The sequence below is a fragment of the Alexandromys fortis genome, unplaced genomic scaffold (genome assembly GCF_014885135.2).
Source record: "Alexandromys fortis isolate MF-2015 unplaced genomic scaffold, M_Fortis_MF-2015_v1.1 scaffold_42, whole genome shotgun sequence".
Lineage (NCBI taxonomy): Eukaryota > Metazoa > Chordata > Mammalia > Rodentia > Cricetidae > Alexandromys > Alexandromys fortis.
In genome coordinates this window covers 8,080,928-8,099,295 of record NW_026067934.1, presented here as the reverse complement: position 1 = coordinate 8,099,295, position 18,368 = coordinate 8,080,928, and the positions used below count along the sequence as shown (strand labels likewise).

Here is an 18,368-nt window from a genome sequence, read left to right as displayed (position 1 = left end):
TACCACCTACCAATTCTGGGACCTAGAAGAGGTTATATTTGCATTCTCTGCCTCAGTTTCCCTTAAACATTGAGTAATTATTACTTCTCTCATCTAGTTACAAAGATTAAATGTTGTACGAAACATGTATGCATCAATCATAACCCAAGATACGAAATTTTATGGGTTATAAAAATTTGCCCTTTCAAGCAATTTCATTAATATTGATATTTTAGCATGAGGCATTTCCAGGTTGTAAGTGATTCATTTGAATTTCTCATATTTCATAAAGACAATCCCAGACTTCACGGGGCAACGTCTACAGGCAGTCCATGAAATAGCTGCAAGGGTATCATGGCAGACAAGAAAGCATTTGCATTGTGTTCTTTCATTTCTCTTGTCTTCATTGTTTCATTTGCATTGTGCTGTTGTGAATTTACATCAAGGCTTGAATTACAGAAGCACTAAATGTCATAAGTATGTTTTTCTGTGATCATAGTTTTCATGAGTAAAAGGTAGAAAAAACAAAGCACACAGGACAACAAACTTATTCTGGCATATTTAGTAAAGACAAAAATACCTACTTGGTTGTGTTATAATAATTTATGGTAATACTGAAGTAGTACTTACTTTAAAGAAACATGAATTGAAATTAATAAGAATTCTACTTACACTTTAGAAGAATTTCTATATGAGGAAAAATTTAGCAACAAATTACTTTTACAATATGGAAACCTGTATATGCTAAGGATTTAGAATGGTTGTAGCACACAGTATGAATTCATATGCTACTATTCTCCCTGGATGGATCTTGAGCTAAGAAAACTATTCACTCTGCACTAACAACTAGAGCCTATAGTGATATTTTATTTATGTTTTAATAAAACTTGCCTAAAAATCAGAAGGGCACAGCTAAGTCACTATAAATCAGGCAGTGGTGGTACACACCTTTAATCCCAAGATTTGAGAGGCAGAGGCAGACAGATTTCTGTGAGTTCAAGGCCACCCTGGGCAACACAAATTCAAAGCAGAAACAAATCCAGGTGGTGGTGGTGGTGGTTCACACTTTAATCCCAGTACCGGGAGCCATGCCTTTAATCCCAACACTAGTCTTAGTCTGTGGTGCAGCCTTGGTAGAGGTAAGACTTACCTAATGGCGTGGCTGTTTTGCTTTTCTGGTTTTCGGGTTGAACCTGAATGTCTCTGGGTTTTATTGCTCGTGTGACAGAGGCCCCAAGCACCTCCGAGTACCATCACACAGAGAAGTACACCACCAGGGCCACAGCTCAGTAGTACAAGTGTCTACAGTGAAACACTACTGAAGGCAGGGAACTGAAACAAAGGGCAAGTCTGCAGCAACAACAGAAGGGCCTCGCCTCGGGGAAGAGCACCCCTAGGAAGTCTCACACACGCATCGAATCTTTATAATTAAAATTACCATAGTCTAAGGACTGTCTTTGGGTCAAAGCTGCAGGTTCTTAGACAGCAGGAGCAATGCAGATGACGGACAAAAGCTTTGTACAACCACTGCTAGGAAGAGTCCATGTCACCTATCTAGAGCAGTGGCTCTCAGAGGAAGGCAGAAATTACAAGTCATCTGGGCAGTCTTTCCTATTGCACGCCTATCTGCTCTAGACAGAAAGACTGGAAACACTGTCCACGTGTCTGAAAAAGCCCCACTCCTGGGTGTTCTTTTAAGCTGACTACAGGCTCCAAGATGAGCATCTCAAGACAAAAAAGGAACAAAGAAGGAACCAGAAAAATCAAATAATAAAATTTATACAGTAACAGGATCTGAGACGTCTTGGAATAACAACTGTGACTACAAAAAATTTGAAAAGCCAGCATTTCTTTCATCTGTACCAGCACCATCAGGCCCATCAACACAGAGATGCTTGGATCCCAGGACGATGCCCATCTGTGGTACAGTATAGATTTTCATTCAGATCAAGTTCTTAGTCTGCAGAAAGTAAGAAATGTCTACTACTGAGAGAGAAAAGAGAAAAACAAAACAAAACCGAAATATCTGGCTTTCAGAAATATTTCTCTGAAGAATACTGGGAATTATTAAAATATTTCTTTAGAAAAAAACAACATGGTAATAGAATTGAGAGTGATCATGTGCATGTGCAGAACATGAAGAGTGATCATGTGCATGTGCAGAACATGAAGAGCGAGCGGGAAGTGAGAAGGAAGGAACATTTCAAACAAAATTTAAAAAGCAGCGTGTGGTGGTTTGAAAGAGAATGTTCCCATGGCATCCGAACCCTTGGTCCCCAGCTAGAAGAGGTACTCGCTGGGACAGGCTTTGAGTGTTTACAGCCTCACACTACACTCAGTTTGCTCTGTGCGTCATACCTGTGGTTGAAGATGTGAGCTCTTGGCTTACTGCAGTTGCCTACCCATAAAAGACTCTGATCCTTTTGGAACTGCAAGCTAAAACAAACTCTCTTTCCCAGAAGTTGTTTTGATGGTAGTGTTTATAACAGCAACAGAAAAGTACTAACACAGTACATAGTTATTTGGAACTAAGCGTAATTCTCTGTATATGAGATTAGATAAAGCCCAGAGAAAGTCCCACCCCACTGTGTCTGTAAGAACCACAGTGACAGCCAGGCAGTGGTGGTGCATACCTTCAATCCCAGCACTCAAGAGGCAGAGGCAGGCGGATCTCTGTGAGTCTGAGGCCAGCCTGGTCTACAGAGCTAGTTCCAGGACTGATGTGGGAGTGTCATATATCAGTCTGTTGATTTCATTGATTAAGCAATAAAGAAACTGCTTGGCTGGCCCTGATAGGTTAAAACATAGGTGGGAGGAGTAAACAGAATAGGATGCTGGGAGGAAGAGGAAGTGAGCTCAGACTCTGCTCTGCTCCCGGACAGACTTGACAGCTCTGCTCTCTGGAGCAGAGACGCCAGGCTCCGCTCTCCCAGGCAGCTCCGACCCAGGATGGACGTAGGCTAGAATCTTCCCGGTAAGCGCACCTTGGGGTGCTTACACACATTATTAGAAATGGGCTAGTCCAGGTGCGAGAATTAGCCTGTAAGGGCTAGATAGAAATGGGCCAAGCAGTGCTTAAATGAAAATACAGTTTGTGTGTTGTTATTTCGGGGCATAAGCTAGCAGGCAGCCGGGATGCTGGGGACGCAGCCCCGCCGCTCCTATTTCAACACAGGACAGACCCCAAAGCTACAGAGGAACCCTGTCTCAAAAAAAAAAAAAATTACAGTGACAAACCAATTTGTCACTATTTGTAAAATTAAATAAATAAATTTTGTAAAAAGGCTGTGGACAGGATAATTTCATCTGAGGAGAAGGACATGGGGAGCTAAAGAGATGGCTTGTGGTTAAGAGCGCTTGCAACTCTTACAAATAACAAGAATTGAGGTCCCAACCACTGCTACTCCAGCTCCAGGGGATCCAACACCCTATTGTTGCCACAAGCACCTGCATTTATGTGCACAGACACATACAAATAAAAACAAAGTCTTTAAAAAAAAAAAAAGAGAGAGAACCACAGTGTCAATGGTGGTCCTGAGCTAGTCACATGATCAGAAGTGTCACTACCTGGTGTCAACATCATGTATCCCATATATCATCATATGTGACAATTAAAAGGGATGTAGAATAGGATTTATGTTTACACTATAGAACAGTGCTGCTTTTAGCTCTGGCCGAGAAGCATCTTTGCAGTAGGCGGAAGCTCATACAGACTCCTAACTAATCACAGTGTTGACAGTAAGTGACTGTGGAGTGTGTCCCCTTAAATGGACCCCACAAATCCTGAGAACAGAAAAGGGGGCAGATGGGGAAGAGGGCTGTGAAATGCTGAGTCTGGGACATGACATGGCCACTGTACTCCTGAACTCACTCCTGTTATGGTTCTCTGCACAAGGTCAAGCCAAGAAGATCAGTCAATATTCCAGCAGGAGCAGTAATAGACACAGTAAGTTATATAACAACAAAACAAAAACAGCAACAAAAGCAAAAGGAGGAAACATGAGGGATGAAAATGGGATGAGCACATGTTGAGGAGTTGCCAGGGCAGTGAGAGGAGGGAGGTGGGTGGAGACAGATGAACCTATCGAAGAACAAAAGAATTTTTTTAAGAGAGATGGTTATCAAAGGCCTGTTTGGTAGGAATGCAGTATACCTGGCAACCAAAGAGACCACTGTACCAAAGAAGACAGGAAAACAGAAGGCAAAGAATCAGCCACAAGGAACAATAGGCAGAAATCTCACTGCAGCTGTTCTCCGTTGTGGGCAGACCGCCCCCGCCACTACAATAACTCTAAAGGTTGGACTACTCAGGCTCAGCTACAGTTAACATATGAAATGCAATCAGCAAAAGGAAGGCCTGGGTCTGCAGGAGAAAGGGCATGCACAGGGACCTGGGTCCATCCCCAGCACCCCACCCAGAGAACAAATGTGTAACTAAATGAAGCAACGTATAGCAAATCAAAAATTAGAAACTAAATGTAAATCATTGAAAATACAACTACAAATAGCACTAAAAATTAAACACATTTGGATTGTATTCACTTTAATCCATCTCTAACTTCAAATAATTCTTTCCATTACTGTCCTTTCCCAAACAAATTAAAATGTATATGTTTCTGTGAACAGATCATTCGTATTTTACGGACACATATACTCAATTTTTAAAATCATAAATTCACATTTTCTAAAATATGGCTGATATATTTCTCTATAATTATGGACATGGCATGGATTTTGTTATCACAGACTGCCCCCTGTTGATGTGTGAGTCTTCCAATTTAAAGGATCAACAGAAAGTAAAAGAAAAACTAGAACTGGGATGGAGAAATAAAGACTAGGGTTGGAGTTAACTTGCAGTTGTATGGGCTAAGTAAGCCTGGAAATCTAATGTACAGCATAAGGATTTCATTCATTATACAGCATACTAGCATTTGGCTAAGAAATAAATTTTAGGTGCTCTTATCACCAAAAGAAGAAAAAAGTAAGCTGTGTCAGACAGTACACATATTAATTTCATTTCAGGTCAATTTTGTTTGACTATAGAAATTACTTAATTTTGCATATATATCAAAACACATATTTTGATATATATAATTACTTAAAAAAAAGAACCAATTTTTTTTGAGAAATCTATAATTTCACTTTGAAGATGAGGCAAGAAAACTGCAAATTCTAGTCCAGACTGAATAGTAAGCTTCTTAAAAGCAATAATCTTTTAGATCTTTCTCTTGTACCCTGTCTCACTCTCTCTCACTCACAAAGGCCAGAATATATTTGGAAGCAAATTTTAGACAAAGTCCCCTTATTACTTAGAAACAGAAATATAAGAGCAGGGTCCAATCTGTACTTTGTGCATGCCAGGTGTATTAAAATTCTTTCTGAAGAGATCTGAGTTATATGGATTTTTTTCAAAAAAAATCAGAAATAAAACAAAAGCTTTGAAAGATAATGAGAATCTTTATAATCTTGGGATATGGAGAGGTTTCATTTAAAAGTAAAATGTCAATTATCTTAAAAGATTAATAAATTAATAATAAAACCAAGACCTTCTATTAACCAAAGATGGCATTAAGAAGGACCAAGTAGGGGCTGGAGAGATGGCTCAGAGGTTAAGAGCATTGCCTGCTCTTCCAAAGGTCCTGAGTTCAATTCCCAGCAACCACATGGTGGCTCACAACCATTTGTAATGGGGTCTGGTGCCCTCTTCTGGCCTGCAGGTATACACACAGACAGAATATTGTATACATAATAAATTTAAAAAAAAAATTAAAAAAAAAAAAGCAGCCAGTGCTCTTAACTGCAGAACCATCTCTCCAGCCCCCAAAACCCTGTCTTGAAAAACTAAAACAAACAACAAACAAAAAAGTCTTATGTTCAGCTCAGTTTGTTCTTTNAACCACATGGTGGCTCACAACCATTTGTAATGGGGTCTGGTGCCCTCTTCTGGCCTGCAGGCATACACACAGACAGAATATTGTATACATAATAAACAAATGTTAAAAAAAAAAAAAAAAAGAACCAAGTAGGAAGTGGGGAAATGTGTGTTGCGAGAAAACACTTGGAAATGCAGAAAGAAAATGGGAGAGGCACGACAGCTAAATGACTATAGAGTGGGGAGGTCATGGGAAACAAAAGGCTGGGCGACTTGTCTGTTAGAATCACCTGCTCTTTACCTGCTGTTACTAGACGTGTTTAATGTAAATGTGTGCATTCTAAAAGCTAAGCATCAGCAGGGCTGACGGCTTGTAGGGAGCCAGTACCTTTAACACCAGGCTTGACGTAAGACAACAGGTTGAGCTGTCCCGGGTTTTCCAGCAGTAGCTGCGCTGCTCCTTCTAGTCCCAGCTGTTTTGCTCTCTGGGCTTTGGTGCCTTTGCTCCCCGTTTTATATGGAGCAGACTAGGAAGAAAAAGGTAGAGAATACATAATAGCAGTCTGTTTTCAAAGCTTAAATTAAAACAAGGCTGCAGGGCTAGAGGACATGCTGAGAACGCCACAGACATCCTTCTCTCTGCTCTGCCCTCTCCCTTCAGAGATGAACTCATATTAACTAGCTAAGATTACGGGAGTGTTATGTGTCATAGATTTGTCTTTGTAATTTTCTATGTGCTTGATTGGATTTACTCATCTAAAAACCTCCTCATCTAGATGTCGAGTTGAATTACCCTTCACTCACTCACCAGGCCTTCTTCCTCCAGATTCTCTTCATAGTTGCCCAGTGGTCAACCCTGACATGCTCATGAATTCTTGCCGCTCATAGCTTCTAATAGGAGCCAACCACAGAACCCATGAGGGCCTGGCCTCTGTGCACAGCAAGTTCCCTATGGAGAATGGTGTGGTGCTTCCACACAGCCTCTGTACTGCTTCTTGTCAACACCAGTCCCCTCTAGATAACTCAGATTTGTTAGAGTACATTATTTAGGTGAGGGTATGTTTTTAAAGTATGTACCTGTTCAATACAGACAATGTTCTTCAGATATTTTCCATCTGTGGTTGACTGAGCACACAGATGTGAAACCAACAAGTAACTATGGTGGCAGCTATGCCAACTACAGGCTGCAGAACGCATGTCTTGATCTCCGGCTGTGCCATCTCCTTTGCATTCTACGCTTTGACAACCTGCTCTACTTCCTTATGTGACTAGAAATTCCTTGAGGGCAAGAACTATTTACTACCATATGTGTAAACCCAAGTTCCTGGCACAGATGAAAAGGTATTCAGTAAATATATATTGACTAAAGGACAAAAACCCTGATGAATTAAGTAACAGTGGCCAATGGCATTAGCTCTTTATGGCATGGTCTTCCTCAGTGGTAAAAAGATCCCCCAAATCATACATATTTATGCATTACATTAAAAGATAAAGTTCCTTACCACGTGTTCTAGTTCTTCAAATGTTTTACAGTTCAACAAGGCTTTTAGCAAGCACTCAGACATCTTCCCCTCCTTCTTAATTTTCTGGATTGTACTATGAACCTTCTTTGCAACCGTCCTGAAATAAAAAACTTACATAAGATATACGACCCACATGTCCGACCTCTCTTCTCAAGGCTATCTCACATTTCAGAAAAGTGCAGGGAAAGTAAAAAAAAAAAAAAGACAAAATTGCTTTATCTTTGACACACTTGACAGACGAGAACTTCACCCCCAAATACTTTAGCCTGCAGTTCCAAGAGAGAATAATATATAAGTCACAATAAAAGTGTCAGTATCAGGAAGTTAGCCCTGACCTATCACTATGCTCCTCCTCGCAGACCTGAGGCCTTTTAAGGTTTCAGCAACAGTGCTGATGAAGGCCTCTGTGGAGTCTCACCAGAGCAAGTGTAGCTGTCAGATGCAGTCTCTTCGAGTTGAAGCAATGTTCCAGGCTCTCCTGGATTCTAAAAGTCTCATACTTTGAAATGTTCCCTACCAGTTACTTTGTAGTGTCTGCAAGCCTTCAAGGGCTCCTGTGATGTTACCTTACAGTTAACCTGAGGCCTCCTGGCAGGAATATCATCCAAGTGAGACTTTATACTACATCTCATTGAGAGACAAAAGATCTTAGTGTAGCCTTCTACTAACAGACTGTGACCTAGGAAGAGGACACTTGTGGTTTCTGATATAAGCATCCTTTTTCCCTTTGTAACCGATACGCACTTTGTGGAGGGATGGATATTTTGAGACCATCTTATTCCTCACCAAACCTCTGATGTATTCACTGATTTATTCTTATCACTATAGACTTCTGGCTTATTTTTTATTTAGTGGTTATAATTCACCATTGTGACATATTTACTGTTCAAATTATCCTTGGCTTGGCCAGAAGTAACCCTTTCAAGCTAACTGCTATGTTTTTGACTTGTTCCTCTTACTCTCTGAGTACTTCTTTATTCTCTAAAACAAGATATCCCAGCTCACCTTTTACTTTTCTCCTAAGCATTGAAATCCTAAGGCTGCCGCCTGGACATCTATTTGACTATTACATGTGCTCACTGGTACTGGAGCAATATTGCTCAGGATGGGCACATGTAGCACACATAACTGGTTCCTAAGTACTATTCTCCACTGATAAAGAACTGGGACCCATGCAGAAGAGCTGATTCCGGAAATCAATACAGATGAATCAATACACAGATGGGGCAAGAGGAATGGCAGGCCCAGCAGGTCCTATAATTTTCAGTCAATTTTTTTCACTGTGAATGTGTAATCCTGCTGTATATGTCATACTCACCATCTTATTTCATTACCTGTTCTTTTTGTTTATTTGTTTGTTTTTGTTTTTTGAGACAGGGTTTCTCTGCATAGCTTTGGAGCCTGTTCTGGAACTCACTCTGTAGCCCATGCTGGCCTCAAACTTACAGAGATCCACCTCCTTCTACCTCCCAAGTGCTGGGATTAAAGGCATGCACCACCATCGCCTGGCTCATTATCTGTTCTTATTTACAAAATCTGCCTAACAGTGGTATTGGTAGTGTGAAAAAGGTGAGTACCAATATGCATACATTAACCCTAGGCTCTTGACTTCAAATTCCTGCTGCCTTGATTTCCCTACAATAGTGGACTGTAACCTGTAACTATGAGCAAAATAAGCCTTCTCTCCCTTCAGTTGCTTTTGTTAGGGTATTTATCACAGCAGTAGAAGAAGAAACCAAGACAATATCTCTTCCTAAAAAAAAAAATCATTGGCAGCACCATAGAGTATCATTTTCCTTTATGATCACATGGCTGACTGGGAGCAGCATCATAAGAGTCACTATAGCATCTTGTCAGCCCAGGATTTAAAAAAAAAAAAAAAAGGTAATATTCAAAGTAGAGTTTCTATTGAATGCTTATGGTTTTGAGTATCATGAAGATACAAAATTAAGACACTCTATTATAGATTAAAGACCACCTATACTGGCAAGAACTCTCCATTTGGGGACTGTGGAGTGCTAAGATTCTGCCACGATAGTCAATCATTTCAACCTACCCCATAGATTCACGTCCAACTCCATGGCCTAACTAAGAAAACAAACCTGACTACTCTGGCAAAAGAGGTCTACATTTAGACGACAACAATTAATAAAAACAAAGCACTGGGACTGCGAAAATAGTAACTAAAGTCCCCTTGTCTGCCCTCGTGTGCTCAGAGATCCACCACTCCCTCGGGCTTCTTACCGTAGCTCATCTAGGGTCTGGCGAACTTCTCTCAAGGAATCGGCATCGAGGTTATTAACGAGCTCTTTTCGATAGCGTATAATGAAGGGAATTGTATTGTCATCATTAAAGAGGCGTATGATATTGGCACAAACCCAAAGTTCAATATTAGTTCTCTCAGATAAAACCTGCAAAGAAAGAAAAGGTGATTCAAAATCCTATGGCCTATAATCCCAAAACTTTGAAGGCTGAGACAGGAGGACTACCAGAAGTTTGAGGCCAGCCTGAGCCATGAAGTAAGATCCTATCCAAAATCATCATCACCCAGATGAATAAAATCAGGCCAAAACGTATGATAGAATTGTTTACAAAACTACAGACGCAGTAAATGGCTGAACCCCAGAGACCATACAGATACCTCACTTCCTAGTCATCTTGAATATTGATCCTAAATCTCAGCAGTCATTCTAAGGGATGAATATCAAATCTCTGATGAAGACATTAAATTCTATCTCCAGGCATAGCTCTTTTCCATATTGCCACCGAACCCATGACCAATTATTTAAGACAATATCCCAGAAACCTAATGGGTATCTCAACCCTGCACTTGTAAAGTCATTCTCCTCTCAAAACTACTCACCCTCCACTTTTCCTCATGTGCTGCTATCTATTAAATAGTAATTCAAACTAGAAGAGTCATCCACCTCCAAATCTTAAGTCTGATTCATTATAAGAACAGTAAACAAAAGTTACAAAATATTTCTTTATTATCTTCATTTTCTCCCACCCCACAGCACAGTCTCATTCTAGCCCACATCAATGAGGCAGCCTTAATTGTTCTCCCTGCAGACACTTCAGTCTCATCTATTCCTATCTCCGTAAGGAGCATGGTGAATACTCCTTTCAAAATGTGTACTAGATCATGTCATTGACTGGTCAAAACCATCACTGCTGTTCCAAAGCACCTAGAATACAAACTCTACTGTTGGACAGTTAAACAGGAATCAGTAGCTTTGGAAGCTACTGAGAGCAGATCCTTCCCTCATAAGGCTTTGGACCCACCTCCCATTTACCTGGTAATCACAACTTTCCCTCTTTAGGCTTCCTAGACAAAAGAATGGAATATCTCTGATCCTGGAAGATAAGATATTCTGATCTGCTCCAAAGATCAGACCTTTGCATTTATTTGTTTTTTCCATGAGAAGTTAATTTCAGCTGGCCCTATCAATCATCTGGCAGGGATCTACTCCCCAAACCCCATGAAAACATGGAGGGGGAGTATATAATTACTTCCTTAGTAAGAAAATGTATTTACATTTCTCAAAGCCCCTACCCCGATGTACTAACTTCCAGATCCTCACTGTTAAGCATTTTTGAGTTCTAAAAATCATTTCTGTCTTTTTCCAAAAACCTAAGCATACTTACCAAGTCAAAGCATGTTTCCTTGATATGCTGGGCTACTCACCACATCCTTTAGCCATGAGCTCCTTGCCAACTTTCATTGTTGAACATGGTGGTTTTCTTAGACCCTAACTCAAAAGACATCTTAGGCCAATGATAATCAAGACAGTCCCAGGAGTTGCTGGATGTTTACACTGCATGAAGATGTGTCTATGTTTTGCTCACCTGTGTAAGCTACCTAATTGATTTAATAAAAAGCTGAACGACCAATAGCTAGACAAGAGAGGCTAGGCAGGACTTCCTGACAGAGAGGAATTCAGAGGATGAATCTAGGCAAGAGGACTTCGCCAGCCAGACATAGAGGGGCTAGTCACAGAGAATGTGGAAAGGTAAAGAGCCACATGGCAAAACACAGATTGATAAAAATGGGTTAATTTAAGTCATAACAGCTAGTTGGGAACAAGCCTAAGCTAAGGCCAAGCTTTCATAATTGATAAGTCTCCATGTCCAAAGAAAGACTGACAAGAAAGACCTGCTGCTATATGCAGAAAAAAACTCAGTGGTAAGTGCTTGCCCAATATACATGAGACCCTGGTACAACTCTCAGCTTCACAAAAAAATAAAAATCAATCCTCTTTCTAAAAAAGCTAACTGGGAAAGAAGCCTGTCAACATCTGACCTCTCCTTGTTCCAGCTCAGCTGCTGAGTCAACCTGTACCGCTACACTCTGAGAGTCCAGGACTTCTGGGGACTACAGCAGCACAGTCTCTGGTTCTCAAGGGAAAGGCATAGGGATCATCTACATCCTTGCTGAAAATGAAAAGTATTAGGTCCCACCTAAAATACACTGAATCAGAAACTCTGGGGTAAGCCCTGACCATCCCGAGCCTTAGAAAAACGAGGCAAACAACAAGAACAAAGCAGAGGGCAACTCTGTAGAACATGGAACAGCAGAGCAGGGAACTCTAGTCTTTACTTAGAAAATTCTCACATTAATTTCTGACGTATGGATGTGCTTGCTTGCTTACTTAGGTAAAGTGAATATGCATTTATTAAGGAATGTCAGAAAGAATTGCAGAAAGGGAGGGGCCAGGGAGGACTACCCTAACTACTCTAATACTGACTTTTACTTTGGGACTGCTGCTTTCTGCTGACACCTCCATAAGGCTTACTATGTTCTAACTGCTTACATTCAGCATTAACTCACTTAAAATATGAGATAGACTGATATTAGTCTCATTTTATACACACAAAAACTTGAGTCCAAGAAGTAAATTGTCCCAAGTCCCACTAGCCATATTTCTCTTCAAAAATTCAATTTGTATATAAAGCAAAGGATTTATCATGCAAAGGTACAAAGGACTTAAACTGTTTCTGCTCTTCTGAGCAGTGGAGAGGTAAGACAGAGTGCCTGTACACTGTCCTCGAACTGTCGGAAACATCTAGAAAGATGCCTTTTCCCCAGTGTCCCAAGAACGCTACCAGGGAAAAGCCCATCTCCTCTGTTAAAGAGAGGATATCTGGGCATCAGTAAATCCACCACAGCTTTCATCATCCTGCAACATCTGCACTTTAAAAGAGTTAACATCAAGCCGGGCGGTGGTGGAGCACGTCTTTTATCCCAGCACTCGGGAGGCAGAGATAGGTGGATCTCTGTGAGTTCAAGGCCAGCCTGGTCTACAAGAGCTAGTTCCAGGACAGGCACCAAAGCTACAGAGAAACAATGTCTCGAAAAGACAAAAAGAGTTAACATCATATTCAATGGCTCACTAATAAGTAAAAATGAGAAAATTTTCTCTTCAGAATCATTCCCAAGCCAGCAACTTGAACAGCTCCCTTCTGAAAGCTGCTGAGTCCAACTGCTCACCACCTGACCTGAGCTGATTATGTCACTATGTCACAACTGCTTATGTAAAGATGGGAGTGGGGACAGCTAATATACACTGCCAGAAATCAGAAAAGAGGTTACAGGAGAGGAGGGGTGATTGAATAAGGGTATGAGGGAGATTCTGTTGTTTACAACCTGGAAGTAGCTTGGTTATACTTTTGAACATGCTGGGCAACCTCATATATATATGGAATACATCAAAGCTTGTTGATGCTAAAGTCTAAAACGAATACTACCAACTTGATTATAACAAAAAAAAAAAAAAAAAAAAAAAAACACTATTTTAACCTCTCCCAGGGAAATGGCTACATCTATCAAGAACTACTGTACCTACTATTAATGCAGAGTGGCAGTGAGGTCGCCAGGTCAGACACACTGGCTCCCTTTCATGCCACTTCCTTTCCTATTTTGTCTTCATCGTCACATACATCATCTGTTATCATCTCTTGAAACCAAGGGGAAAGAACTTACAGAAAGGGTGTGTTTGCTTTTCTCCTAATAGATGCACAGAGCACTGCACCTACCTAGGCTCATCCTCAAAATAAAGAAATTGTATCACGGCAGTCATAACTTTGGCACAATTTAAGTCTTCCAACAACTGACTATGCTGGTCACTTTTTCAGTTCTTATTAATGTACAGTGTGGAACATAAGGGGATTTAACAAAAACAAATTTCCCATGGCAGCCATATATTCACAGATGAAAATGGGTAGGTTGCTTTGCTCAAGAGGCCAGTCCTCAGTCCCTGGCAAGGAACCAGACACAAACTGTGTTCGAAGACTCAAGTCTAAACACTAACCAAGCATATGCTATGGGCTTACCCTCCTCACACAACTTGGTGAGATCCCTGAAAAGGCAGTGAAGTTTCCGGAGGTAAGACACATACCTCAACAGAACAGAAGACGAAGGCATGATGGTGAGCAGGGCCTGCCAAAGTGTTCAGCTAGTTTACAGAAACCTCTCAGTGTTTGCCCCCGAAACCTGGATATATACTTTGTGGAAGAAGGTGTGTACATTAAAGACATTCCTTTCAGTCTGATCTTTATGTAAATATTCAAGACAGTGTCCCCAAATACGCACACAGTAAACTCCCTTCTCACTTCCATGTTCCCAGCCCCTGCACTATTCAGCTACATTTGGAAGGAGCAATACAATTTTAAGGCAAAACTATTTTCCCTCAAAGTTTTTTATTTTTGTTTTGTTTTTGTTTTTTGGTGTGGGGAGCTGAGATTCGCAGCGCATAGAAAAGGAAGTCCGCCAGGCGGTGGTGGTGCAAGCCTTTAATCCCAGCAGAGGCAGAGACAGGCGGATCTCTGTGAGTTCGAGGCCAGCCTGGTCTACAAGAGCTAGTTCCAGGACAGGAACCAAAAGCTATGAAGAAACCCTGTCTCGAAAAATCCAAAACNAAAAAAAAAAAAAAAAAAAAAAAAAAAAAAAAAATAGAAAAGGAAGTCCACATAGAAAATAGGAATGGCATAGAGAGTTAAAGTTAGGAAAAGGTTTGTTAGGTTAAATTGAAAAAATAAATAAATAAACATGTAAATTCCCACTTGGTTTCCCAGGCTTTAATAAAGCTGCCCACAGATGTGTTCAGCAGGTGAAACAACTCTGACACCTCTCTCCAAAACCACAGCCAAGGACCTGAGATTCCCTGAGAACCGCCCTGCAGCAGCAAGTGGACAAGGCCTCCACCTCAACCAAGAAGCTATCCGCAATTGATAACCATTAGCAAAGGAAAAATTCATTTTCTTACTTGGTATATTAACTACACTACTAGGCCGCATGCCCAAGAGGCATCAAAAATAACTCAGTGGTATTTCTGTGGACTTTCTGCCCCATTTTGCTTTGGGTATTTTTTTTTTCTGTCTTATTGGTCTTATGCATGTAGATTTGGTTTCTGTTTTTGTGGTTTTGTGTTGTGGATGTGTTTGTTTGTTTCTTTTTGAGAGAGAAAGAAAAGCCGTGGAGCTAGGAGAGCTGTGGGGAAGAGAATAGAGGGATCAGAACGCACTATATTTAAAATTTGTCTTCAACTAAAAATAAAACCACTTCCAACTAACAGGAGGGAAAACTGCTTCAAATGTAAAGGAAAAACTAGTGTATCTATAGCCTCCAAGCTGGCGAAAGCCATGAAACGAGTGAACACATTTCCAGCTGATACTGGATGATACTGGAGGATGCTGCTCGGCTTCTAATGAAGATTTCCTTACTTCTTTGCTTCTGCACTCACCCGGCAGCCAGGTACCTGCTTCTCATCATGCTTCCCCTACTTATTCCCAGCAATTAATCTTGCCTTTCTCCTGGACTGAATATAACAAAATGCCTTGGGTATGCAATCCTACCAGCATTATAGAACTGGTTAGCAAACTCAAGAAAGTATCCCTAACAGAAAATACAAAGTTGCTGCTGTTGGTGGCTCACACCTATAATCCCAGCAATCAGAAATTTGGGACCAGGGCTACCTAGTAGAGTTCCAGGCCAACCTGGGCTACAGAATGAAACCCTACCTCAAAGAAACAAAAATATTTAAAATAAAAAGAACTCAAAGTCCACATTAACAGATTTCAGAACAAACTTTCTTCTCTCAAAATCTGGAATCAACTTTAGTGATAGGTATATCAGAGGAAAGATACAACCTATAAACTCCTATGCTAAGTTAGCTGCCAGTAATTGTACCTTTTAGATGGGTTCTCTTTAGCTTGTATTATACAAACAAGAATTCCTCTGTCCATTTTCCTGACTATAACTGATTTTTTAGATTACCTACCAGCAATTTCAGACCTGTAAGCATACACCTGAGATTACAACAAGACGCAAGCATGCGTGCATGCATAAACCTTCCCAAGAGTCCAGTCATCACTTTACATTCTTTATACCTGTCTCTTGTCATACCACCTTAAAGGCAACTGATCTCACCTAAAGCTCAACTCCGAAGGACATTCTTTTAGGCAGCCTATTCAGATCCTCCTCACAGAACCCCATCCCCACTCCCAGCACTCTAAATAAATAAATGTAAAATTATAACAAAAGGTTAAGTTTCTATCCCTTGTAATCTGGAGTAAAATAGCTAGGGTGGGGCAATATTCCTTTCTTCTCCCATGATAAAGATGGGGGAGGCAGGACAGAAAGCAGAGTGTCCTACAGAAGGCAGCTCTTCACCATGAATGACTGACTATGTCTGAAAGGCCAGGAACTTCACAAACTTTGAAACCCTCCTTTCTTCCTCTTGTACACTGTCAGCTACTGGAGGTGGATCTACCCTGGCAAAAGAAATAAGCTTAGCAGTGTTCAGAAAGGGTAAGGCAAAAAAAGTGGGGCACATCCATTGCCCCTGAAGCTCTGGACCAAGAATGGAGTTTAAAGAAAGTCTTCAGAGTGAATTCCGTGCAGGTGGTCTATGACCGGCTCTGTGAAAGCACTGCCTTGCAGATCTGAAGGAACAACGCAGAGGAAGACGGAGAAAGCTGCTTACACTGTTCTCAATGACTCTGCAAGGTGCATTTCAGTAAAAAGACAGAGAAAGCTATAGGGCAACATTCCAGATTCCTCAGTGTGCCAAAGAGGAAAAACACAATGACTAACAACTACCGGTGACACTCTATAGGTGACAGAAAAAGCAACATGGCCCAGAAAACATCTCTCTGAAGAACACAGCCCCAGTCTTAGAACTGCAAAAAGCCGTGGGCTCTACAGCAGCAGTTTATAGCAGAGTCCATTCAGAATGCTGTTAGGACATAAAGAGAGGAAGAGCACCCTCATCTACCTGCTATGGGCCCAGAATGTGATGGAACACACGAGGTTAAGGCTCAGCTCACTGTTCATGAGACCCTTCTAGTCTTCTCTATCAACCCCAAGGCAGCTAAAAAGGAACGGGGGAGGGGGCAGAGAGTAAAGGAAAGGAAACCTGGGAGAAATCCTCAAGTCAGAATTCTTAAAGAATTTCTCGGCAGGGCGGTGGTGGCGCATGCCTTTAATCCCAGCACTCGGGAGGCAGAGGCAGGCGGATCTCTGGGAGTTCAAGGCCAGCCTGGTCTAGTTCCTGGGCGGGCACCAAAGCTACAGAGAAACCCTGTCTCAAAAAACCAAAACAACAACAAAAAAATAATAATTTCTCTTTGAAATATTGCTGGGTCTTGTTCCTATATACTGGATGCATGAACAGCCAATAACCTAATCATGTGTACTGCTTCTATGGGGAAATACAATCCAAAACAAAACAAAACTTTAGCAATGTGCCTCTGAGGCCTCCATTTGTTGATGTAAAATATCTAAACCATGATGTGCAAGTATGTGCCAGGGCAACGACTTTCTTGACTGAAGTCACAGTTCTTAGCAAAAGAGCTGCAGCTGATAAGCCAGATTACAAAATAGTATTGCCAAGAATAGAAATAGTGGTCAAAGCTTGACTCCAGAAATCTCGGGCAAACTGAAAAAGCGGATTCAAAACTGCCAGCACTTCCCTTAGTGAGCAGAGTCTGTGTGCCATCCAGGACTCAACACACAAGTGACGCAAGGCTGCACTTACCTGCACTATGTCCCAGTTCATCTCCACCTCCTCTTTAATGCTGCTGGCACCGTCAGGAAACTTGACAGGCTTCCCCTGAGGACAGGCCTCAGTCTTCATCCTCTTCAAAGGGGACTGACCAAATGTGAAGTCGTCTTCACTTTCTTCCTTCTTGCAGACATCTTCCCAAGTGGTGCTTGTTGATGGTATCCCCATATTGCTATTTCCACCTTCTAAGGGGCTGGCTTGGCTGGTTTCTTCATCAACTTTCAACTTTCTTTTGGCCCTCTGTACTGAGTTTTTTTGTTTTTTCGCTGCAGTTTTCAGAGTCTTTGTCGTATGTAATTTGTGATTTTTCTCTTCCAAACTGGCATCAACAATAGCTACAGGGCTATTCTATGAAATCACAAAAAGAACACATGAGAATTATACGATTAGAAAACAACTGCCCTGGAATATTTTCAGAAGTGAAAGGAAACAAAGTATCAATACACATAATAACAACTTAAATGAATCTCAAGGGAGCTACGTGGAGTTGTGAAAAACCCCATCCCAAAGTTGCATACAATATGACAATATTTATAGAAATCTCCTAAGCACAGCCGCTCTCACCAGGAGCAGAAATAGGTGGGTGAAAGGAGAGCAGCCATGTGGATGAGAAAGGGTAATGTGAAGCCTGGGGTGGAAACACACGCCTTTAATCCCAACGGAAGCAGGAGGATCTGAGTTCAAGGCCGGCCTAGACTATGGAACAAGGTCCAGGACAGCCAGGCCTACACAGAGAACCCTGTCTCAGGGAGGAAAAAAAAGAAAAGAAAGGGCAACATCAGGGATCTGTTCAATGGTTACACAAACCTACACATGTAATAAACTGTATGGTGCTAAATACAAATACCCACACAAAAATAAACACATGGAAAACCAGAGAATTCTAAATAAAGAGGTTTTTACCAATTATATTTTACAATGCTAAAATAA

The 18,368-nt window shown here is 41.2% G+C and overlaps 1 protein-coding gene across 1 annotated transcript in view; it reads right to left on the bottom strand.

Annotated features, from left to right (window-relative positions):
- Srbd1 (S1 RNA binding domain 1) overlaps positions 1 to 18,368 on the bottom strand; it is a 187,476-nt gene that overhangs the window by 158,350 nt on the left and 10,758 nt on the right. Inside the window, exons 4-7 of the mRNA XM_050146070.1 lie at positions 17,412 to 17,786; positions 9,619 to 9,785; positions 7,354 to 7,471; positions 6,240 to 6,378 (exon numbers count right to left, since the gene is read on the bottom strand). Coding sequence (XP_050002027.1) covers positions 6,240 to 6,378; positions 7,354 to 7,471; positions 9,619 to 9,785; positions 17,412 to 17,786 — 799 coding nt within the window. The remainder of the gene's footprint in view (positions 1 to 6,239; positions 6,379 to 7,353; positions 7,472 to 9,618; positions 9,786 to 17,411; positions 17,787 to 18,368) is intronic.